The sequence below is a fragment of the Pongo pygmaeus genome, chromosome 9, assembly GCF_028885625.2.
Source record: "Pongo pygmaeus isolate AG05252 chromosome 9, NHGRI_mPonPyg2-v2.0_pri, whole genome shotgun sequence".
Taxonomy (NCBI): Eukaryota; Metazoa; Chordata; class Mammalia; order Primates; family Hominidae; genus Pongo; species Pongo pygmaeus.
This window is the reverse complement of record NC_072382.2, coordinates 110,070,485-110,095,716: the sequence shown is the minus strand read 5'-3', so window position 1 is coordinate 110,095,716 and position 25,232 is coordinate 110,070,485. Positions and strand designations below refer to the sequence as shown.

General features: G+C 38.0%; 1 protein-coding gene across 8 annotated transcripts in view; it reads left to right on the top strand.

Moving 5' to 3' along the window:
- C9H11orf65 (chromosome 9 C11orf65 homolog) overlaps window positions 1-25,232 on the top strand; it is a 136,613-nt gene that overhangs the window by 45,801 nt on the left and 65,580 nt on the right. For 7 of the 8 annotated variants that reach the window (XM_054441544.2, XM_054441539.2, XM_054441540.2 and 4 more), the window contains 3 exons: window positions 19,251-19,304; window positions 19,437-19,637; window positions 20,843-20,973. In XM_054441544.2, coding sequence (XP_054297519.1) covers window positions 19,251-19,304; window positions 19,437-19,637; window positions 20,843-20,973 — 386 coding nt within the window. The remainder of the gene's footprint in view (window positions 1-19,250; window positions 19,305-19,436; window positions 19,638-20,842; window positions 20,974-25,232) is intronic. The other variant, XM_054441543.2, reaches the window with a different exon arrangement.

Genomic DNA, 25,232 nt, shown 5'->3' with positions numbered 1-25,232 from the left:
GAAGCCATTGTGATGTGCATCAACTCTTTTGGCAGTATTCACTTTAGAGGTCCCAGCAGAATTGGCCCAGGCTTTGTGTGGCTTACATTGCAGTTCCAACTCTTCTACTGCCCAGTTCTTCTTCCCTCCCCTTTCTTCCATAGGTATTGAGCCCTAATAAACCTGTGGCACTCAAACTTCATATAAGCATCTTCTTTTGGAAAACCTAATTTGAAATATTATTTAGTTCTTCTAAATTTTCTCTCAACAAATGCTTTATAGTTTTCTTTAGAGAGGTCTTGCATATCTTTTGCTAGATTTATAACTTGCTTTTTAATGCTCCTATAAATGGTAATTACAAAATTTTTATTTTCTTATTTTTGATGCTGTTATGTAGAAAGACAATCAATTTTTGCACATTAGCTTTGTTCCCAACAACTTTGCAATCCTCATTTATTAGTTCTAATAATGTGTACATTGATTATTTTGGATTTTCAATTAAACAATCATGTCATCCTCAATGAGTTTTGTTTTTGCCTTTTCAAACATGATACATTTTATTTCTTTTTCTTGCCATTATACACTGGCTAGAGCCTTCAGTAATGGTGAATAGAAGTGATAACCACTGTCTTATTCTGGATTTCAGAGGGAAAGGATCAATATTTCATCATTAAGTATGAGGTATGCTATTTTTGTTTGTTTGTTTGTTTGTTATAGAATCCTTTTATCTGATTAAGGAAGTTTCCTTCTATTCCTGTTGAACTAAAAGAGTTTTTTGATTTTGTTTTTAGAGTCCAGGTCTCATAGCTCACTACAGCCTCAACCTCCTGGGCTCAAGTGATCCTTCCACCTCAGCCTCCCAAGTAGCTGGGACCACAGGTGTGGGCCACCATGCCCAGCTAATTTTTTAAAACTTTTTTTGTAGAGACAGAGTCTTCCTATGTTTTCCAGACTGGTCTCAAACTCTTGTCCTCAAGCAATCCTCCTGCCTTGGCCTTTGAAAGTGCTAGGATTACAGACATGAGCCACTGTGCCCAGACAAGAGTTTTTTAGAAATCCAAGAACAGATGCTAAATTTTATGAGACCTTTTTTGCTTTAATTGAGATACTATTTTTCTTTTGTTCTCATTTTTTGTTTGAATGTTAAATCGTCTTAGCATTCCTAGAATAGGTACATTTTGGTTATGATTATCTTATCCCTTTAAAATATCACTGAATTTAGTTTGCTAATATTTGGTATAAATATTTGCACCTGTGTTCCTGCAGAACGTCTAATTTACTGTCTCTGTCAGATTTTGGTATCACATTTAGCTGGCCTCCTAAAACAAATTGGGAAATGTTTCTACTCTGTTGATTTTCTGAATTTCTTTTTCACATTGAGTGTTATTTCATCCTTAAATGTACTTTGTAAGGATTTACTAATAAAGCCATCTGTGCCAGAAGTTTTTTCCATGAAAAGATTTTAAATTACATTAAATTTAGAATTATAGTTCTATTTCTATTTTGTATTTCTTCTTGTGCTAGCTTTGATAAGTTGTATTTTTCTAATTTAAAGTTTTCATCTAAATTTTCAAATTTATTAGCTTAAAATTATTCATAATACTTTTTATGATCTTTCTAATGCCTTAGAATCTGTAATAGTTATCTTTATTTTATTCCTGGTATTGGTTATTTGCCTCTCCTCTTTTTTTTCTTGAGCAGTCTCTTTGGAGTTTATTACCTTTATTAGTCTTTTCCAAAAACAATTTTTAGCTTTGTTGTTTCTTTGTATTGTTCATTTGTGTCCTACCTCATCATTTTTTGCTGTTTATTATTTCCTTCTTTATATTTTCTTTGAATCCTGTTTGCTGTTATTTTTCTAACTTTTTGAAATGGATGCTGAATTTATTGATTTGTAGCCTTTTCTGGTATATGTATTTAAGGACATAAATTTTTATCTAAGAATGGTCTTAGCTGCAGCTTACAAGTTTTGATATGTCATATTTTCATATCAAATTCAATTCAAAATATTTTAAAATTTCTACTTTATTTCAGTTATTTAGAATTGTACTTTTAAATTCCTGGACATTTGGAAATTAGCCAGTTATCTTTTTGTTCTCAGCCCTTATTTTGATTGTGCTGTACTTTCAATCCTCTGTTGTCTATTTTTGTTTTGTTTTGTTTTGTTTTTGTTTGGTTTGTTTTTTTTATTTTTTTTCTTTTATTATTATTATTATTATTATTATTATTATACTTTAGGTTTTATGGTACATGTGCGCAATGTGCAGGTAAGTTACATATGTATACATGTGCCATGCTGGTGCGCTGCACCCACCAACTCGTCATCTAGCATTAGGTATATCTCCCAATGCTATCCCTCCCCCCTCCCCCCACCCCACAACAGTCCCCAGAGTGTGATGTTCCCCTTCCTGTGTCCATGTGTTCTCATTGTTCAATTCCCACCTATGAGTGAGAATATGCGGTGTTTGGTTTTTTGTTCTTGCGATAGTTTACTGAGAATGATGATTTCCAATTTCATCCATGTCCCTACAAAGGACGTGAACTCATCATTTTTTATGGCTGCATAGTATTCCATGGTGTATATGTGCCACATTTTCTTAATCCAGTCTATCATTGTTGGACATTTGGGTTGGTTCCAAGTCTTTGCTATTGTGAATAATGCCGCAATAAACATACGTGTGCATGTGTCTTTATAGCAGCATGATTTATAGTCCTTTGGGTATATACCCAGTAATGGGATGGCTGGGTCGAATGGAATTTCTAGTTCTAGATCCCTGAGGAATCGCCACACTGACTTCCACAAGGGTTGAACTAGTTTACAGTCCCACCAACAGTGTAAAAGTGTTCCTATTTCTCCACATCCTCTCCAGCACCTGTTGTTTCCTGACTTTTTAATGATTGCCATTCTAACTGGTGTGAGATGGTATCTCATTGTGGTTTTGATTTGCATTTCTCTGATGGCCAGTGATGGTGAGCATTTTTTCATGTGTTTTTTGGCTGCATAAATGTCTTCTTTTGAGAAGTGTCTGTTCATGTCCTTCGCCCACTTTTTGATGGGGTTGTTTGTTTTTTTCTTGTAAATTTGTTGGAGTTCATTGTAGATTCTGGATATTAGCCCTTTGTCAGATGAGTAGGTTGCGAAAATTTTCTCCCATTTTGTAGGTTGCCTGTTCACTCTGATGGTAGTTTCTTTTGCTGTGCAGAAGCTCTTGAGTTTAATTAGATCCCATTTGTCAATTTTGGCTTTTGTTGCCATTGCTTTTGGTGTTTTAGACATGAAGTCCTTGCCCATGCCTATGTCCTGAATGGTAATGCCTAGGTTTTCTTCTAGGGTTTTTATGGTTTTAGGTCTAACATTTAAGTCTTTAATCCATCTTGAATTGATTTTTGTATAAGGTGTAAGGAAGGGATCCAGTTTCAGCTTTCTACATATGGCTAGCCAGTTTTCCCAGCACCATTTATTAAATAGGGAATCCTTTCCCCATTTCTTGTTTTTCTCAGGTTTGTCAAAGATCAGATACTTGTAGATATGTGGCATTATTTCTGACGGCTCTGTTCTGTTCCATTGATCTATATCTCTGTTTTGGTACCAGTACCATGCTGTTTTGGTTACTGTAGCCTTGTAGTATAGTTTGAAGTCAGGTAGTGTGATGCCTCCAGCTTTGTTCTTTTGGCTTAGGATTGACTTGGCGATGCGGGCTCTTTTTTGGTTCCATATGAACTTTAAAGTAGTTTTTTCCAATTCTGTGAAGAAAGTCATTGGTAGCTTGATGGGGATGGCATTGAATCTGTAAATTACCTTGGGAAGGATGGCCATTTTCATGATATTGATTCTTCCTACCCATGAGCATGGAATGTTCTTCCATTTGTTTGTATCCTCTTTTATTTCCTTGAGCAGTGGTTTGTAGTTCTCCTTGAAGAGGTCTTTCACATCCCTTGTAAGTTGGATTCCTAGGTATTTTATTCTCTTTGAAGCAATTGTGAATGGGAGTTCACTCATGATTTGGCTCTCTGTTTGTCTGTTATTGATGTATAAGAATGCTTGTGATTTTTGCACATTGATTTTGTATCCTGAGACTTTGCTGAAGTTGCTTATCAGCTTAAGGAGATTTTGGGCTGAGACAATGGGGTTTTCTAGATATACTATCATGTCATCTGCAAACAGGGACAATTTGACTTCCTCTTTTCCTAATTGAATACCCTTGATTTCCTTCTCCTGCCTAATTGCCCTGGCCAGAACTTCCAACACTATGTTGAATAGAAGTGGTGAGAGAGGGCATCCCTGTCTTGTGCCAGTTTTCAAAGGGAATGCTTCCAGTTTTTGCCCATTCAGTATGATATTGGCTGTGGGTTTGTCATAAATAGCTCTTATTATTTTGAGATATGTCCCATCAATTCCTAATTTATTGAGAGTTTTTAGCATGAAGGGTTGTTGAATTTTGTCAAAGGCCTTTTCTGCATCTATTGAGATAATCATGTGGTTTTTGTCTTTCGTTCTGTTTATATGCTGGATTACATTTATTGATTTGCGTATATTGAACCAGCCTTGCATCCCAGGGATGAAGCCCACTTGATCATGGTGGATAAGCTTTTTGATGTGCTGCTGGATTCTGTTTGCCAGTATTTTATTGAGGATTTTTGCATCAATGTTCATCAAGGATATTGGTCTAAAATTCTCTTTTTTTGTTGTGTCTCTGCCAGGCTTTGGTATCAGGATGATGCTGGCCTCATAAAATGAGTTAGGGAGGATTCCCTCTTTTTCTATTGATTGGAATAGTTTGAGAAGGAATGGTACCAGCTCCTCCTTGTACCTCTGGTAGAATTCGGCTGTGAATCCATCTGGACCTGGACTTTTTTTGGTTGGTAAGCTATTGATTATTGCCACAATTTCAGCTCCTGTTATTGGTCTATTCAGAGATTCAACTTCTTCCTGGTTTAGTCTTGGGAGGGTGTATGTGTTGAGGAATTTATCCATTTCTTCTAGATTTTCTAGTTTATTTGCATAGAGGTGTTTGTAATATTCTCTGATGGTAGTTTGTATTTCTGTGGGATCGGTGGTGATATCCCCTTTATCATTTTTTATTGCATCTATTTGATTCTTCTCTCTTTTTTTCTTTATTAATCTTGCTAGCGGTCTATCAATTTTGTTGATCCTTTCAAAAAACCAGCTCCTGGATTCATTAATTTTTTGAAGGGTTTTTTGTGTCTCTATTTCCTTCAGTTCTGCTCTGATTTTAGTTATTTCTTGCCTTCTGCTAGCTTTTGAATGTGTTTGCTCTTGCTTTTCTAGTTCTTTTAATTGTGATGTTAGGGTGTCAATTTTGGATCTTTCCTGCTTTCTCTTGTGGGCATTTAGTGCTATAAATTTCCCTCTACACACTGCTTTGAATGCATCCCAGAGATTCTGGTATGTTGTGTCTTGGTTCTCTTTGGTTTCAAAGAACATCTTTATTTCTGCCTTCATTTCGTTATGTACCCAGTAGTCATTCAGGAGCAGGTTGTTCAGTTTCCACGTAGTTGAGCGGTTTTGAGTGAGATTCTTAATCCTGAGTTCTAGCTTGATTGCACTGTGATCCGAGAGACAGTTTGTTACAATTTCTGTTCTTTTACATTTATTGAGGAGAGCTTTACTTCCAAGTATATGGTCAATTTTGGAATAGGTGTGGTGTGGTGCTGAAAAAAATGTATATTCTGTTGATTTGTGGTGGAGAGTTCTGTAGATGTCTATTAGGTCCGCTTAGTGCAGAGCTGAGTTCAATTCCTGGGTATCCTTGTTAACTTTCTGTCTCGTTGATCTGTCTAATGTTGATAGTGGGGTGTTAAAGTCTCCCATTATTAATGTGTGGGAGTCTAAGTCTCTTTGTAGGTCACTCAGGACTTGCTTTATGAATCTGGGTGCTCCTGTATTGGGTGCATATATATTTAGGATAGTTAGCTCTTCTTGTTGAATTAATCCCTTTACCATTATGTAATGGCCTTCTTTGTCTCTTTTGATCTTTGTTGGTTTAAAGTCTGTTTTATCAGAGACTAGGATTGCAACCCCTGCCTTTTTTTGTTTTCCATTTGCTTGGTAGATCTTCCTCCATCCTTTTATTTTGAGCCTATGTGTGTCTCTGCACATGAGATGGGTTTCCTGAATACAGCACACTGATGGGTCTTGAGTCTTTATCCAGTTTGCCAGTCTGTGTCTTTTAATTGGAGCATTTAGTCCATTTACATTTAAAGTTAATATTGTTATGTGTGAATTTGATCCTGTCATTATGATGTTAGCTGGATATTTTGCTCGTTAGTTGATGCAGTCTCTTCCTAGTCTCGATGTTCTTTACATTTCGGTATGATTTTGCAGTGGCTGGTACCGGTTGTGCCTTTCCATGTTTAGCGCTTCCTTCAGGAGCTCTTTTAGGGCAGGCCTGGTGGTGACAAAATCTCTCAGCATTTGCTTGTCTGTAAAGTATTTTATTTCTCCTTCACTTATGAAGCTTAGTTTGGCAGGATATGAAATTCTGGGTTGAAAATTCTTTTCTTTAAGAATGTTGAATATTGGCCCCCACTCTCTTCTGGCTTGTAGGGTTTCTGCCGAGAGATCCGCTGTTAGTCTGATGGGCTTCCCTTTGATGGTAACCCGACCTTTCTCTCTGGCTGCCCTTAACATTTTTTCCTTCATTTCAACTTTGGTGAATCTGACAATTATGTGTCTTGGAGTTGCTCTTCTCGAGGAGTATCTTTGTGGCGTTCTCTGTATTTCCTGAATCTGAATGTTGGCCTGCCTTGCTAGATTGGGGAAGTTCTCCTGGATAATATCCTGCAGAGTGTTTTCCAACTTGTTTCCATTCTCCCCGTCACTTTCAGGTACACCAATCAGACGTAGATTTGGTCTTTTCACATAGTCCCACATTTCTTGGAGGCTTTGCTCGTTTCTTTTTATTCTTTTTTCTCTAAACTTCCCTTCTCGCTTCATTTCATTCATTTCATCTTCCAGGGCTGATACCCTTTCTTCCATTTGATCGCATCGGTTCCTGAGGCTTCTGCATTCTTCACGTAGTTCTCGAGCCTTGGTTTTCAGCTCCATCAGCTCCTTTAAGCACTTCTCTGTATTGGTTATTCTAGTTATACATTCTTCTAAATTTTTTTCAAAGTTTTCAACTTCTTTGCCTTTGGTTTGAATATCCTCCCGTAGCTCGGAGTAATTTGATCGTCTGAAGCCTTCTTCTCTCAGCTCGTCAAAGTCATTCTCCGTCCAGCTTTGTTCCGTTGCTGGTGAGGAACTGCGTTCCTTTGGAGGAGGAGAGGTACTCTGGTTTTTAGAGTTTCCAGTTTTTCTGCTCTGTTTTTTCCCCATCTTTGTGGTTTTATCTACTTTTGGTCTTTGATGATGGTGATGTACAGATGGGTTTTTGGTGTGGATGTCCTTTCTGTTAGTTTTCCTTCTAACAGACAGAACCCTCAGCTGCAGGTCTGTTGGAGTACCTGGCCGGCCGTGTGAGGTGTCAGTCTGCCCCTGCTGGGGGGTGCCTCCCAGTTAGGCTGCTCGGGGGTCAGGGGTCAGGGACCCACTTGAGGAGGCAGTCAGCCTGTTCTCAGATCTCCAGCTGCGTGCTGGGAGAACCACTGCTCTCCTCACAGCTGTCAGACAGGGACATTTAAGTCTGCAGAGGTTACTGCTGTCTTTTTGTTTGTCTGTGCCCTGCCCCCAGAGGTGGAGCCTACAGAGGCAGGCAGGCCTCCTTGAGCTGTGGTGGGCTCCACCCAGTTCAAGCTTCCAGGCTGCTTTGTTTACCTAAGCGAGCCTGGGCAATGGCGGGCGCCCCTCCCCCAGCCTCGCTGCCGACTTGCTGTTTGATCTCAGACTGCTGTGCTAGCAATCAGCGAGACTCCGTGGGTGTAGGACCCTCTGAGCCAGGTGCGGGCTATACTCTCCTGGGGCACCGTTTCCTAAGCCCGTCGGAAAAGCACAGTATTCGGGTGGAAGTGGCCCGATTTTCTAGGTGCCGTCTGTCACCCCTGGAAGGGGAACTCCCTGACCCCTTGTGCTTCCCGAGTGAGGCAATGCCTCGCCCCTGCTTCGGCTGGCGCACGGTGCGCTCACCCACTGACCTGCGCCCACTGTCTGGCACTCCCTAGTGAGATGAACACGGTACCTCAGATGGAAATGCAGAAGTCACCCGTCTTCTGCGTCGCTCGCGCTGGGAGCTGTATACCGGAGCTGTTCCTATTCGGCCATCTTGGCTCCTCCTCCCCTGTTGTCTATTTTTTATAAATTTTTATCTGTACTTGAAAAGAGTATATATTTTTTAGTTATTGAGCATAGTATTGCATAGATGTCAATTAGGTCAAATTTTTCAGTTATGTTGATCAGATTTTCTATAGCCTTACTGAATATTTTTGTCTAGTTATACTATCAGTTACTGAGAGATATGTATTAACAGCTTCCACTATGACTGAAGATTTGTCTATTTTTCTGGTGGTTTGTATATATCTGAGACCATGTTATTAAGTGAATACTTAAGATTATTGTATCTTTCTTGAATTGAACCTTTTATCATTATAAAGTGTATCCCTTAAGGTCTCAAATTTCTGGTATTAATACAACCACACCAACTGTCTCTCTTTTTTTTTTTTTTTAACAAATCAGAAAGTTTTATTGTCAGTAATATTGTGTTTCCTTTTTTTATTATCATACTTTAAGTTTTGAGATACATGTGCAGAATGTGCAGGTTTGTTACATAGGTATACACTTGCCATGGTGGTTTGCTGCACTCATCAACCCGTCATCTACATTAGGTATTTCTCCTAATGCTATCCCTCCCCTAGCCCCCACCTGCCGACAGGTCCCGGAATGTGATGTTCCCCTCCCTGTGTCCATGTGTTCGTTCTCATTGTTCAACTCCCATTATGAGTGAGAACATGTGCGCACCAACTGTCTCTTATTTGCATGGTACATCTTTCCTGTTATTTTACTTCCAACATTCTGAATCTTTACATTTTTGCTGTGTCTTTTTGTAGGCAGCAGATTTTTTTTTTTTTTTTTTTTTTTGGAGACAGTCTCGTTCTGTTGCCCAGGCTAGAGTGAAGTGGCACTATCTATCTCAGCTCACTGCAACCTCCACCTCCCGGGGTCAAGCATTCTTGTGCCCCAGCCTCCCCAGTAGTTGGAATTACAGGCATGTGCCACCACGCCCGGCTAATTTTTTGTATTTTTAGTAGAGGTGGTGTTTTGCCATGTTGCCCAGGCTGGTCTCAAACTCCTGAACTCAGGCAGTCCTCCCGCCTCGGCCTCCCAAAGTGCTGGGATTACAGGCATGAGCCGCCACACCTGACCTGGCAGCAGGTTGTTCGCTAACATTTTTTATCTAGTAGGATACTCTTTGTCTTTTGTCAGAACATTTACTTCATTCACATGTAATGTAATTACTGATATTTGGGGATTTAAATCTACCCTGTTACTATTTACTCTCTGTATGTCTCAGATGTCCTACGTTCTTTTTCAACATGTTATGGCCTTCTATGGGAATGAGTTTTTTATATTTTTCTCTATATATTATGATTCTTTTACACATATTCAAGAGATTGCAACATGCATATTTGACTTATGAAATCATATATAGATTTGCATTTTTATCTTCTCCCGGACAATGCACTTATTTCTCATTATCCCCTTTGATGTATATACTCTTGCTGTTGTTCTTTTAAATTCTCTATTGATGGATCTTATGGTAAGAGTACATTTAGTTCAATAAGAAACTGCCAAACTTTTTCCAAAGTAGCTGTACCATTTTGCATTCCCACCAGCAAAGAATTACCACTCCACATCCTTGCTAGCATCTAGTGTTGTCAGTATTTGAATTTGGTCATTCTAATAGGTGTATAGAGGTATCTCATTGTTTTTGTTTTGTTGTTGTTGTTGTTTTGACACGGAGTCTCTGTCGCCCAGGCTGGAGTGCAGTGGCACAATCTCAGTTCATTGCAACCTCTGCCTCCCAGGTTCAAGTGATTCTCCTGCCTCAGCCTCCTGAGTAGCTGGAATTCACACCCCATCACGCCTGTCTAATTTTTGTATTTTTAGTAGAGACGGGGTTTCACCATGTTAGCCATGGCTGGTCTCGAACTCCTGACCTCAAGTGATCCACCTGCCTCAGCCTCCCAAAGTGCTGTGATTGCAGGCTTGAGCCACCATGCCTGGGCCCTCATTGTTGTTTTAATTTGTAATTCCTTAATGACATACAACGTTGACCATCTTTTCATATGCTTATATATCGTCTGTATATCTTCTTTAGTGAGATAGCTTTACAGGTCCTTTGCCCATTTTTAATTCAGATTGTTTGTTTTCTTATAGTGAAGGTTAAAGAGTTCTTTGTATATTTTAAATACCAGCCCTTTATCAGATATGTGTTTTGCAAGTATTTTCTTTCCAGTTTATGACCTGTCTTTTCATTATCTTAATGCCCTTCATTGAGTACAACTTTTTAATGAAGTCCGTCCTATCTATTATGCTTTTGGTGTTATATCTAAAAAGTCATCACCAAACCCAAGCTCACCTAGATTTCCTTCTGTGTTATCTTCTAAGAGTTATATAGTTTTGCATTTTACATTTAAGTTATGATCCATTTTTAGTTACTGTTTTGTGAAAGGTGTAAGATCTTTGTCTAGATTTTTTTTTTCTTGAACGTGGATTCCCGCAATGTCCAAATGGTGTTCCAGCACCATTTGTTGAAGACTATTCTTTCTCCACTAAATTGCCTTTGCTCCTTTGTCAGAGAATAGTTAACTATGTTTGTGTGGGTCTATTTCTGGGCTCTGTCTTCTGTTCCATTGATTTATTTGTGTATTCTTTCACCAGTACCACACTGTCTTAATTATTGTAGTTTCATGGTAAGTCTTGAAGTTGGGTAGTGTCAATTCTTCAACTTTGTTGTTCACCTTCAATATTATAGTGGCTATTCTGGGTCTTTTGCCTTTCCACTTAAAATTTATAATTAGTTTGTCCTTATACACAAAATAAGTTCCTGGGATTTTGATTGAGATTGCATTGAATCTATAGATCAAGAAAGATGGGAAGAACAGACATCTCGACAATATTGAGTCTTCCTATTCGGGTGTATGGAATATCTCTCCATTCATCTAAATCTTCTTTGATTTCCTTCATCACGGTCTTGTAGTTTCCCTCATATCGATTTTTATATATTTTGTTAGATTTATACCTAAGTATTTTACTTTTTTGCATGCTGATATAAATGACATTGTGTTTTAAAATTTCAAATTCCGGTTGCTTATTGCTGGTATATAATAAAGCAGTTGATTAGTATATTAACCTTGTGATTCATTGGGATTTTTTAACATAGACAATCATGTCATCTGTGAACAAAGACAGTTCTTTTTCCCCCTTCTCAATCTGTATACTTTTCATTTCCTTTTCTTGTCTTATTGCATTAGCTGGGACTTCCAGTGTGATGTTGAATAGAAGAGGTGAGGGGACATCTTTGTAGGAAAACATTTAGTTTCTCACCATCAAGTGTGATATTAGGTATATGTTTCTTGTAGATATTATTAATTAGAGGAAGTTCCCCTCTAGTCCTAGTTTGCTAAAGTTTTTATCATGAATGGGTGTTGGATTTTGTCAAATGCTTTTTCTACATCTGCTAATATGATCATACAACTTTTCTTCTTTAGCCTGTTGATACAAGGTAATAGTGGCCTTGCATAATAAATCCCACTCGATCATGGTGTATAATTATTTTTATGCATTGTTGGATTTGACTTACTAATTTTTTGAGGATTTTTAAGTCTATGCTCATGAGAGATATTGGTCTATAATTTTCCTTTCATGTAATGTCTCTGTGTGGTTTTTGTATTAGGGTTATGCTGGCCTCATCAAATGTGTTAGGAAGTATTCCCTTTGATTTTATTTTCTGGAAGAGACTGTAAGTAGTAAAATAAATTTCTTTTTTAAATGTGTGGTAGAATTTACCAGTGAATCCATCTGGGCCTTGTGCTTTCTGTTTTGAAAAGTTTTAATTATTGATTCTATTTCTTTAATAGAGATAGGCCTATTAAAATTATCTACTACTTCTGTGATTTTTGGTAGATTATGTCTTTAGGGAATTGGTCTCTTTCACCTAGGTTATAAAATTTGAGGGCATAGAGTTATTTGTGCTCATAAAATTTGTTTATTATCCTTTTTAGTGTCCATGCAATCAGTAATGATGACCTCTATTTTGTTTCTTTTTTTTTCCTTCACCATTTTCATTCTTTCCAAATTTTATTCCGAAAAAAGGGGATGTGTGTGGAAGATTAAGATGTCCATGAAGAGTAACCACCATCATGACAATAAAGTATTCAATTAGACAGAAATGACAAGGACCATTTCTGATATTAGTAATGTGTAATATCTGTCTTTTTTTCTTAGTTACCCTAGCCAGAAGCTTATCAATTTTATTGATCTTTTCAAACCAGCTTTTTGTTTCTTTTATTTTCTCTATAGATTTCTTGGTATCAATTTCACTGATTTCTGCTCTAATCTTTATTATTTATTTTCGTCTGCTTGCTTTGAATTTAATTTGCTTTGCTTTTCTAGTCCCTCAAGGCAGAACATTAGATTATTTCTTTCAGATATTTTTTGTTTTCTAATACACACATTCAGTACTATAAATTTTCCTGTAAGCTCTGTTTTTGCTGAATCCCTCAAATTTTAGTAAGTTGTATTTTCGTTTTCATTTATTTCAAAGTATTTTTAACTTCTCTTGAGACTCTTTATTTGACCTACTTGTTATTTAGAAGTGTGTTATTTAATTTTCAAGTTTTGGGGTTTTCCAGTTATCTCTCTGTTAGTGATTTCTAGTTTAATACTATTGAGGTGTGAGAGTATACTTTGTATGATTTCTATTCCTTTTAAATTTGTTAAGATAGGCCCATATATGACAAATCCACAGCTAATATTGTATGGAATGGGGAAAAGTTGAAAGCGCTTCCTCTAAGAACTGGAAAAAGACAAGGATGCTCATTATTACCACTCCAGTTCAGGACAGTACTGAAGTCCTAGCCAGCGCAATCAGGCAAGAGAAAGAAATAAAAGGCATTCAAATGGGAGAATAAGAAGTCAGATTATCTTTTTTTACTGATGACATGATCTTATATATAAATCAAATGTTCTCACATAGAAGTGGGTGCTAAAAATGTATACACATGAACGTACAGAGTGGAGTGATAGACAATGGAGAGTTGGAAGGATGAGCTGGTTGGAGGGAAGTGGACGATGGGAAATTAGTTAATGGATACAATGTACATTAATTGGGTGATGGATACTCTAAAAGCCCTGACTTGACCACTCTGCATTCTATGCATGTAACAAAATTGCACATATACTGCACAAATTTGTACAAATAAAAAAGTGTATTAAGGTGTGTTTTATGGCTCAGAACATGGTCTGTCTTGCCAAATATTTTGTCTGTGCTTGATAAGAATGTATATTCTGTTGTTCGAATAAGTGTTTTATAAATATCAATTGGATCCAGTTAATTTATGCTGCTGTTCAGTTCAATTATGGCCTTACTGGTTTTCTGACTTGCTGAATCTGTCAATTACTGATAGAGGGGTATTGAAATCTCCAATTATGATAATAAATTGCTATATTTTTTCTTGCAGTTTTATCAGTTTTTGCTTCACATATTTTGCTGCTTTGTTGTTAAGTACATACATTATCATCATGTAATGCGCCATTTAGTCCTGACAGTTTTCCTTGATCTTAATTTGGCCTTGTCTGAAATTAATATAGCAGCTCAGCTTTCATTCTATTAGTGTTAGTATCATATATCTTTCTTCTTCTTCTTCTTCTTCTTCTTATTTCTTCTTTTTTCTTTCTTCCTCTTCGATAAAGCCTCACTCTGTTGTCCAGATTGGAGTGCAGTGGTGTCATAATGGGTCACTGCAGCCCTTGACCTCCCAGGCTCAAGTGATCCTCCCACCCCAGCCTCTGAAGTAGCTGGGACTGCTGGTGCATGCCACCACACCCAGCTAATTTTAAATTTTTTTTGTGTAGAGTCAGAGTCTCACTATATTACCCAGGTTGGTCTTTGTTCTTTTATTTGTTATTAATCTGTGTCTTTATATTTAAAGTAGTTTGCTTCTGGATAACATATAGTTGGGTCTTGATTTTTTTATCCACTCAGTCTCTGATCTGCCCTTTTTAATTGGTATATGTGGATCATTGACATTTAAAGTTATTGATATAGTTCAATTGATAATTATTGTATTTGTAGTTGTTTCCTGTTTCTTGCCATTGTTTTTTTTTCTGTATTCCTTTATTTTTCTGCCTTCTCTGGTTTTAATTGAGCATTTTATATGATTTCATGTGTATGTTTTACATGTAAATAGACTAAAGAACCCAAATAAAAGCAAAGGTTGTCAGACTGACAAAAACCCCATCTATTTATTATTTTTGAGGCATACTTTAAACAATAAGAATATGAAACAATAAGAATAAGACAATGCAAAAATATACATCATGCAAACTTTAATTAAAAGAAAGTCAGACCAGGCATGGTGCTCACGCCTGGAATCCCAACACTTTGGGAGGCCGAGGTGGGTGGATAACTTGAGGTCAGGCATTCGAGACCAGCTTGGCCAACGTGGTGAAACCCCGTCTCTACTAAAAATACAAAATTTAGTCAGGCAAAAGTTAATCCCGGTTACTTGGGAAGCTGAGGCAGGAGAACCACTTGAACCTGGGAGGCGGAGGTTGCAGTGAGCTGAGATAACACCACTGCACTCCAGCCTGGATGACAGAGCGAGACTCCATCTCAAAAAAAAAAAAAAAAAAGAAAAAGAAAATCAGTGTCATTATGTTAGTATTGGACAAATTAAGCTTTAAGGGATAAAGTTTTGTGAGATATAAAGAGAGCAGTTTTATAATGATGAGTCAGTTCAATAGAAAAATATAAAAATTCTGTACTTATAAGACGAAAACTTACATAATTACCAGAAGAAATACAGTAATCATCAAGCACAGTTGAAGATTTTAACACAACTCTCTTGGTAACTGATAGAAACAAGCATGCAAAAAAATTTAGTACAGATATTGTAGATTTTAAATTCTTTACCTAATTGATATATAGAGAGAACACTGTCACTACTTTTGCAACACTGCAAAATGTCTACAGTTCTGCAAAAGTAATGTTGTTTTTAAGTGCACAGAAAATGTTTCCCATAATAGATCACATGCTTGGATTTAATGAAAGTCTTAACAAATTTCCAAGTTTTGAAATCACAGAGAATGTTTTCTAGTCCCAGTGGAATTAAACTAAAAATTAATGAGAATACAGAAGTAGAAAACCACCAAATTTTTGCAAATTAAGCACATGAAATTAAATAATCTATGGATTAAAAGAGAAAATTAGAATATATTTTATACTAAGTCATAATGAAAATATGACATCAAAACTTGTGGAATGTATCTAAAGTAGAGCTCAGACAGAAATTTATACCTCTAAATGCAAATATTAGAAAAGAAGAAAAATTAAAAATCAATTTACAAAGTTTACACTTCAAGCTAGAAAAACATAACCAAATTAATACCAAAGAAAGTAAAAGGAAGGGGGCTGGGCATGGTGGCTCATGCCTGTAATCCCAGCAGTTTGGGAGGCCAAGCCAGGGGGATCATGAGGTCAGGAGTTCGAGACCAGCCTGACCAACATGGTGAAACCCCGTCTCTACTAAAAATATGAAAAAATTAGCCAGTGGTGGTCACGTGTGCCTGTAATCCCACCTACTCAGGAGGCTGAGGCAGGAGAATCGCTTGAACTCAGGAGGCAGAGGTTTCAGTGAGCCAAGATCGGGCCACTGCACCCTAGACTGGGCGACAGAGCAAGACTCTGTCTCAAAAAAAAAAAAAAAAGAAAAAAAGTAAAAGGAAGGAAATAGTGAAGATAAAATCAGAAATCAATGAATAGAAAGTAGAAGTGGCTGGCAGGGTGGTTCGCACCTGTAATCCCAGCACTTTGGGAAGCCAAGGTGCACAGATCACTTGAGCCCAGGAGTTTGAGACCAGCCTGGGCAACATGGAGAAATCCCTTACCTGCAAAAAATAAAAAAAATTAGCCTGTCATGGTGGTGCGTACCTGTAGTCCCAGCTACTTGGAATGGTTAGGTAGAAGGATCAGTTGAGCCAGGGAGGTTGAGGCTGCATTGAACCATGATGGTGCCACTGTGCAAATAAAAGCCAGTTGGTTCATTGAATAGGTTAATAAACTTGATAAACTACTAGCATGACTGATAGATCCATATGGGCAATAAGCATATACAAGGTGCTCAGCATGGTTAGTCATAAGAAAATACAATTAAAAACTACAATGAGCTACCATTATAACCCCACCAGAATGGCTAAAATTAGAAGGATTGACAGTACCAAATGTTGATAAGGAGACAGAGCAACCAGAACTCTCATATATTGCTGGTGGGGGATTGTTACAAAAATTTGGAAAACTCTTTGGTAGTCACTAGTACAGCAAATTACAGATGCTGCTTGGCTTATGGCAGGGTTATGTTAAGATAAACTCATTGTAAGTTGAAAATATCATAAGTAAAAACTGCATTTAATATACCTAACCTGCCAAACATAACTTACCAATTTAACTTAGTCTATACTGTAGAGCAGCAGTCCTAACTTTTTGGTGCCAGGGACCGGTTTAGTGGAAGATAATTTTACCACAGACTTGGGATGTGGAGGATGGTTTTGGGATGAAACTGTTCCACCGCAGATCATCAGGCATTAGATTCTCATAAGGCGTGTGCAACCTAGATCCTGTGCATGTGCAGTTCACAAGAGGGTTTGTGCACCTATGAGAATCTAATGCTGCTGCTGATCTGACAGGATGGGGAGCTCAGGCAGTAATGCTCCTGCCGCTCACCTCCTGCTGTGTGGCTCAGTCCTAACAGGCCATGGACTGATACCAGTCCATGGCCCGGGGGTTGGGGACCCCTGCTGTAGAGTATCAGTTGTTTACCCTCGTGATCATGTGGCTGACTGGAAGCTGTGGCTTGCTGCCACTGCCCAGCATCACGACAAGAGCATCATACCACATATTGCTAGCCTGGGAAAAGATCAAAATTCAAAATGTGAAGTATGATTTCTACTGAATGCATATCACTTTCACACCACTGTAGTCAAAATTGTAAGTTGAACCACTTTAAGTCGGGGCCATCTGTATACTTACATACCATATATACCTCACGACCTCTCATATTTCATTCCTGGGTATGTAACAAAGAGAAATGATTGCTATAACCCACAGAAGACATGAAAATGAATGTTCACCGTAGTTTTATTCATTTTAACCCAAAACTAGAGACATATCAAATGTCCAACAATAATATAAATTGTCATATATTCTATTATATGATGGAATGGTAGATAGCAGTGAAAAAGAACTAACTGCTGCTATCTACAACTACATACACCAGTCTTAGAGATTTATCACAGATTCATGTTGAGCAAAATAAGCCAAGCACAAGAGAGTACAATACATATGTAAAAATTCATGGAGCTGTACACTTAAGATCTGTCCACCTTAGTGAAAAAAATGTGTATATATTATTATTATGGCTCAAATATAGAAAATATTTTCTAACAGGATCTCACACTTCATATTTGAATTCATAAAAGTTTTAGTCAAGAGAAGATTATTCTGCAAAATTAATGTTGTCTTTAAGACTCTATAGGTTGAATAACATCTATTTTCTGATCTAACCTAATATGATCAGGAGACAAGATTGAACTGTCTTCTGATAAAGGACCAAGAATTTTTTTCTCTACTTTCCATTTGGTGCTGCATACCAAATTAAAATCTAGAAAACCTATTATATACAATTCTTACATTATTTTATTTTATTTATTTATTTTTTTTTTATTTATTGAGACACAGTCTCTGTCGCCCAGGCTGGAGTGCAGTGGTGCAATCTCTGTTCACTGCAGCCTCCACCTCCCCAGTTCAAGCGATTCTCCTGCCTCAGCCTCCAGAGTAGCTGGAATTACAGGCACCCGACACCACACCCAGCTAATTTTTGTATTTTTAGTAGAGACAAGGTTACACCATGTTGGCCAGGCTGGCTTCGGAACTCCTGACCTCAAACGATCGACCTTCCTCGAAGTGTTGGGATTACAGGTGTGAGCCACTATGCCCGACCCAGAATTTTAAACATGGATTTTTAAATTTAACAATAGCTAATTAGGAAAGGTCATCTACTGTTGAATTTAGGTTGATCAGTCATAATTTTTTCTTTGAATTTACCTGCAAGATAATATTTTATATGTAATATTTGAGGAGTTATTTAAAAGTTAAGTTTTATGACTAAAAAATTACTTGGCTTTTATGTTTATATATTGCATAAAGAGGAAACAGTTTGGTATCATTTTTTTATTTACCATAGATGTCCGTAAGAAATTAAGTCCTTAGCTCATAAAATATTTTCTTTTCTTTTCTTTTTTTTTTTTTTTTTTTTTGAGACAGAGTCTCGCTCTGTCGCCCAGGCTGGAGTGCAGTGGGGCGATCTTGGCTCACTGCAAACTCTGCCTCCTGGGTTCATGCCATTCTCTTGCCTCAGCCTCCTGAGTAGCTGGGACTACAGGTGCCTGCCACCGTGCTTAGCTAATTTTTTGTATTTTTAGTAGAGACGGAGTTTCACCGTCGTCTCGATCTCCTGACCTCGTGATCCACCCACCTCAGCCTCCCAAAGTTTTGGGATTACAGGCGTGAGCCACCATGCCCAGCCTCATAAAATATTTTCTAATTACAAAAAAAAAAAATTTTAAATGGCTGAGCACAGTGACTCATGCCTGTAATCTTAGCACTTTGGGAGGCCAAGACAGGAGTATCACTTGAGGCCAAGAATTCGAGACCAGCCTGGCAACATAGGAAGACTCTTGTCTCTACAAAAAAAAAAAAAAATACAAAATTAGCCAGGCATGGTGGTGCACACCTGTAGTCTCAACTATCTGGGAGGCTGAGATGGGAGCATCGCTTGAGCCCAAGAGGTTAAGGCTGCAGTGAGCTGAGATCGTGCCACCGCACTCCAGCCTGGGCAACAGAGTGAAATCCCATCTCAAAAAAAATTTTTAAACAATTTTTCTAATTTAAAATTGATTATTTGAGGTTGGTTCACCTGACCTATTTCCTAAATAGTCAATATTTAGCAATTATTTAAAATAATAGAGTGAGAAATAGTGAATTGATACATACAGAATCCTGAAGAATAATATATAAGAATAATATATTTTCTTATAGGCAGAGCTTCTAGATGCTGCTGCTGGCATTCATGTGCGATTCAGATTAGGTGGAGTAAGTATGGATGAATGCTTATTTAGTAGTTATAAAGCACATTTTTATGAAATTGAAACAATGTAATTTTTCAAAATGTAAAACATTTTTGTAGTTACATTACAATGGTTCTTTGAACTTTTCCATCTACAGGTTAAATTTCCACCTGATATATACTATAAGATTTTTACTCACAGACCTATTGAAGATCTGTGTGCTAACAGCCCTAGAAATTATGCAAAACTTCCAGCAAAGCATACATCTCATAATAAAAATGATCATCTTCAGGAAGAGGATCATAGTGGCTGGTATCATCGTATAGAAAACAATGGCTGGAGGCCAGTTTCTGATACAGTAAGAAAAGAGAAATGTTAATTTTTAATCTTACGTATTTAGAAACCCATTTGTCTTTTCGAAAATTAATTTTAAAATTATTTTTTAAAATAATAAATCCTAGTAATTTAATTGATAAATTTTGCTTAAATTAGCTACTCAGGGGTTGCTAATAATACTTCAAGGCACAGCAATTTATCTTTTTCTTACTACATTTATTTCTACTTTTAATTATCAGCTTTGAATCTAGGCCATCTTTAGATACTCTCTGGTACTCAGCAGATTATATACCCAGTATACAGATTGTAGAATTTGGTATGTTGAATATATTAACACTAAGTATGACCAGGCACTGTGGCTCATGCCTGTAATCCCAGCACTTTGAGCTGAGATGGCACCACTGCACTTCAGCCTGGGCGACAGAGTGAGACTCTGTCTCAGAAAACAAACTAACAACAACAACAAAAACAAACACAAAAGAATATACCAAGTATGAAAAGTGAAAATGATCAAGGTATGAATTCATTCATTTGTTTAATTATAAACTATTGCATATCAACCATATACCAGACATTGTTCTGGATGCAGGGGATAGACTTAAGTAGTTGTCTTTCAATTAGGGAGACAGTCAAGTCAACAGGATATTTCAGTACAGTGTAGTAAACATGTTAAGTGGTTTAATAAGGGCAAATATATAGTGTTTGGAAGGATTAACAAACTCTCCTTATTATCTAGGGTATGTGTGATAGAGCAGGGGGAATGAGTTGGAAGGGGGAAAATAGACAACCAGTTAGGAGAAAATGTCATAACGGGAAACTACAAAGTCTTAGGACATGGTACAGGGACTTCTGCATTCCTGAAGGGTGGCTGTACTCCTTGAGGATTAGAGTCATCAAAAGCCATCAGCACTAAGAGTAGGTCAGGTCTATTCATGTGAGAAGATGAGACACTCTTAGTATATATCTGTTTATTTATCCATTCAACAAACACTTATTAAGCACCTCAGTACACTGGTACTTTGTTGATCTATCTGTAGCATGTGCTTCTGAAGGCTGAGTCTACTACTCGCCCATCACTTATTTAGAAATACCTTGAAAGTATCTATCCTTTCCTCTGTTTCTATCTTGGCATATTCCTACTGAACACATAGAAGTTCTTGTCTATTGCCAGATAACCTCACAATCGATATTTCAACATTTTGTATATTCATTTTTGTTTCTCAATAGTTTTGGCTATCTACTGATGGTATGGTGGTGGAAGACAAAAAGGAAAGTGAATTCCATTTCTCTAAACTGAAGAGAAGGCAAGATTTGGAAAAGAAAAGAAAACTTAGAAAAATAGAGTGGATGAGGCAAATGTAAGTTGATGAAACACTAAGGAAATATGTAGTATTTTGGGAAAAAAACAAATTTGAAATGAGGTATTGCTCCTCACAAGAGGGCATTAGCTGCAGGGGGTCTGCCCGTAGACCCTGACCCAAACGACGGATGAATAAAACACACACTGACACACAGATATTCTGTTTTGCCCGTCCTGCTGAGTGTCCAACCGCCTACACACCAAGAGAGGCTTGTCACTGCGGCTGGCCCCAATCAGCTAGGGAGACTCATATTTATTCATTAAGATTAGTTAACAAAAGCTTGAGTGAACGCCATTAGAGGCTAACTGACATTGTGGACTTCCCAAGTAAAAAGCACACATCAAAGGCTTGTCTTAAGACCACATGAGTAAACAAGCTAACTAGATAAAACTTCCCCACATCCCGTTGTTTACTACTTTAATCTTTTTAACTAAAGGTAATGGGACCAGGCCGCCTTCGGCCCGGTCTGTTACCGAGGTCATGTGAAAACCCTCAGGCCTTCCAAAAAGGTTTTGTGGCCGTGATAACTAATATTTTTCCCAGCAGCCTGATGGAATCCCAACATTGGAGAACTATACTGCCTGATTTCAAGACTTATAAAGCTACTGTAATCATGACATTGTGGTATTGGCATATAGACAGAAATATAGGTCAATGGAACAGAACATGGAATTGTGAAATAAACCCCCATGTGGCTGGGCGCGGTGGCTCACGCCTGTAATCCCAGCACTTTGGGAGGCCGAGGCGGGCAGATCACAAGATCGGGAAATTGAGACCATCCTGGCTAACATGGTGAAACCCCGTATCTAGTTAAAAATCCAAAAAAAAAAAAGAAAGAAAGAAAAAATTAGCCGGGCATGGTGGCAGGCGCCTGTAGTCCCAGCTACTCAGGAGGCTGAGGCAAGAGAATGGCTTGAACCCGGGAGGCGGAGCTTGCAGTGAGCCGAGATCGCACTACTGCACTCCAGCCTGGGCAACAGAGCGAGACTCCGTCTCGAAACAAACACAAAAAAAAGTATCAAAGACAGAAAGTGGAAGTTACAAGGCTTTTTAAGGCCTTATCTTGGAAGTCACAGCAACATTTATTCTGCATTCCATTGGTCAAACTCAAGTCCTAACAGGCCTAAGGGGGTCAAGTAAAAGGTGGGACTCAAAGGAAGTTCCATATGCATTACAGCTTCACTTGCAGTACACAGGGGAAGGGAAATCCTTCCACTGGGACAGAACCTCAAGTAGCATACCTGGTTGTATATTGTGCCTGGAAGAAAAGATGGCCAGAAGTATAGATCTACAGACGGATGGTGACTGATGGTTTGACTGGATGGTCAGGGATTTGGAAAGAACATGGTTAGAAAATTGGTGACAAGTGGGCTGGGGAAGAGGTATGTGCAGACTTCTCCAGATGGGCACCAAGTGAGAAGATGCTTGTGTCCTATGTGAATGCTCACCAAAGAACAATCTCAACAGAGAAGAATCTTAATAATCAGGTGAGCAAGATGACTCATTCCTTGGAATCAGTCAGCCTTTCCCCCCAGCCACTGCTATCCTCTCGCACTATCCAGCCTGGGTGACAGAGCGAGACTCCATCTCAAAAAAAATAAATAAATAAACCTCCATGTATATTGTTAATTAATTTTCAACAGAGGCGCCAAGGGAACTTAATTGGGAAAAAATAGTCTTTTCAACAAATTGGATTTTCAAATGCAGAAAAATGAAACTTGAGTGTTATCTTACAGCATGTGTAAAGTTAACTGAAAAGAGATCATAGATCTAAATATAAGAGCAAAAACCATAAAGCATCTAAAAGTAATTGAAGGAGAAAATCTTAGTGCCTTTTGTTCTGGCCAAGATTTTTTAAAGAGGACACAGAAGCCAGGAACTATAAAAGAAACAATTTTAAATTTTACTTCATCAAAATTAAAAGCTTTTGTTCTTTGATTGACATGTTACAAAAATAAAAATGCAAGCCATAGACAGGGATAAAACATTTGCAAAATATATATCTGACAAAGTTCTTGAATCAAGAATATGTTAAAAAAAAAAACCTCTCAAACAATCACATTTTAAAGTGGGCAAAAAAATTTGAATAAACACTCCATCAGTGAAGATATATAGATAGCAAATTAGCATAACTCAACCAGTGACTATCATTAATCATTAGAGAAGTGCTAACTAAAATGATAATGAGATATCACTACACACCCACTAGAATGACTGAAATAGTCTGTCATGCCAATTGTTGGCAAGGATACAGAGCAAATGTAAATTAGAATGTGTACTTCAGAAAACGGTTTGACAGGTTTTTTTTAAACAAGTAAACACACCAAATATTCTACCTAGTCATTCCACCCCTACATGTTTACCCAAGAGAAATAAAAACATGTCCACAGAAAGATTGTATGTGAATGTTCATAGCTGGTTTATTTGTCATTGTAATAGCGAAAAACCAGAAACAGCACAAATGTGCATCAGCAGGTGAATGGATAAGCAAGTGGTAGGATATCTACACAAAGGAATACTACTCAGCAGTACAACAGAATGAACTACTGATACACAGAATAACGTGGACGAACCTCAAAATAATGCTGAATGAAATCTGTCAAAAAAGAGTACATACTGTATGATTCCATTCACATACAATTCTAGAAGACACAAATCTGAAGTGACACAAATCAGATCAGTAGTTGTCTGGAGATAGGAAAGAGGAAGAAGAGAGGGATTCCAAAGGAGTACAAGGAAACATCAGAGGGTGATGGATAGATTTATTTTTTATTGTAGTGATGGATTTACAGGTATATAGACATGTCAAAACTGTACATTGTACAATTTAAATGTGTGTAGTTTATTGTACATCAACCATGCCTCAATAAAATAGTAAAAAAAAAAAAAAAAAAATTTAAAAATCTGTGCAGAAAATCAGAAGACCTCCCTGGCAGCTCTGAAGTGGTCCCTTATCTCATAGTCACAGCATGGGTTGAGGGCAACCCTGGGTTCCATTGCAAGGGTCACAGGGTTACAATGCCTACAGTACTACCAAATGCTTAACCCTGCCAGGTCTTTTGCACTAAGATAAGGGCACTGGTGGGGAAGAAGTAGAACCCTGAGGCCTGGGATTAGGACATTTGGGCAAACATACACAAGGCTAAGAATCTTGAACTTCCAAAGTGCCTTGTTGGTGTAGGGAACCCTTGCTCTCCCTTTTGAGGGAAGCAGCCCTTTTCTGCATAAAAGCCTTTCAGTGACTGCACTGGCACAGTTGCCACACACACTGAAGCTGATTCTCCTCAGGATTCCCCCTCTACTATTTCTCATTGCCTTTAGCTCACAATGAGATTTGTATTTCAGGACAGCCCAGACAGAGGTACAAGGTCCACTCCAAGAGGAGATAGTTTATAAACCAGAAGAGTTACAAGAAATTACTAATCTATATTGCCAGGAGTCTCAGAAGCATTGTGTGAGGGTGGATTCTAAGGTTGTTAGATCGAGAGTTGGCTGGGCCGAACTTACTGATATGGCCATACTCACCTGGGATTGTGGATTTAATGCTTTGGCCAGAAATTATGTTAATGGTCTGTTAAGTTAGCTAATCAAAGCCTGATTTAGGTAGAGCCAGCCAAAGTTCTACCTTTGCAAAATGCTGGAACTTCTCTGGTATACTGTAGTGTAGCAGGATTGATAAGGAATCAGAGAGACCGATGGGGTTGAGGAGGATATTTATTATTTTAGGTGTACCGGCCCAGCCAGATTAACATCCAAAGGACTGAGCCCTGAACAAAGAGTTAAGTTACCTTTTAAGCATTTCATGGGGTTGGGGGAGATCTGTGCAGGGGGAAGCATATTACAGAAGCGAGAAACAAAGATAATTATTCAATTAATTGAGACGTGCATTACATCGTTTCTTACTTTTCAAGGAAAACATGTTTTATGACTTGCGTTTATCTGTCTAGTGACCTTGCAGCTGCACAGCTAGAGAAACAGGGTCTTCACAATGCCTGGGAAAGGAGGAGAGATAAGGCTCACTAGCCACAGAAAAACAGGCAGTTAATTTTTAAAGGACTCCAGCTCTTTCTCCTTCTTAGGGAGAATTGGGTTTTCTTACGTACAGCTGAGTTTCTGTTTACACATTCTTATTTTTTTTTTAATTCCTGTTCCATTAGAAAAAGGATTTCTAAAAGTTCAGGGAATTGTGTGTTTGTTTCTGTTATGTGCAATCTACTAAACCACCGTCTAGCCATCACCCCAGGAAGTCCCAGGAG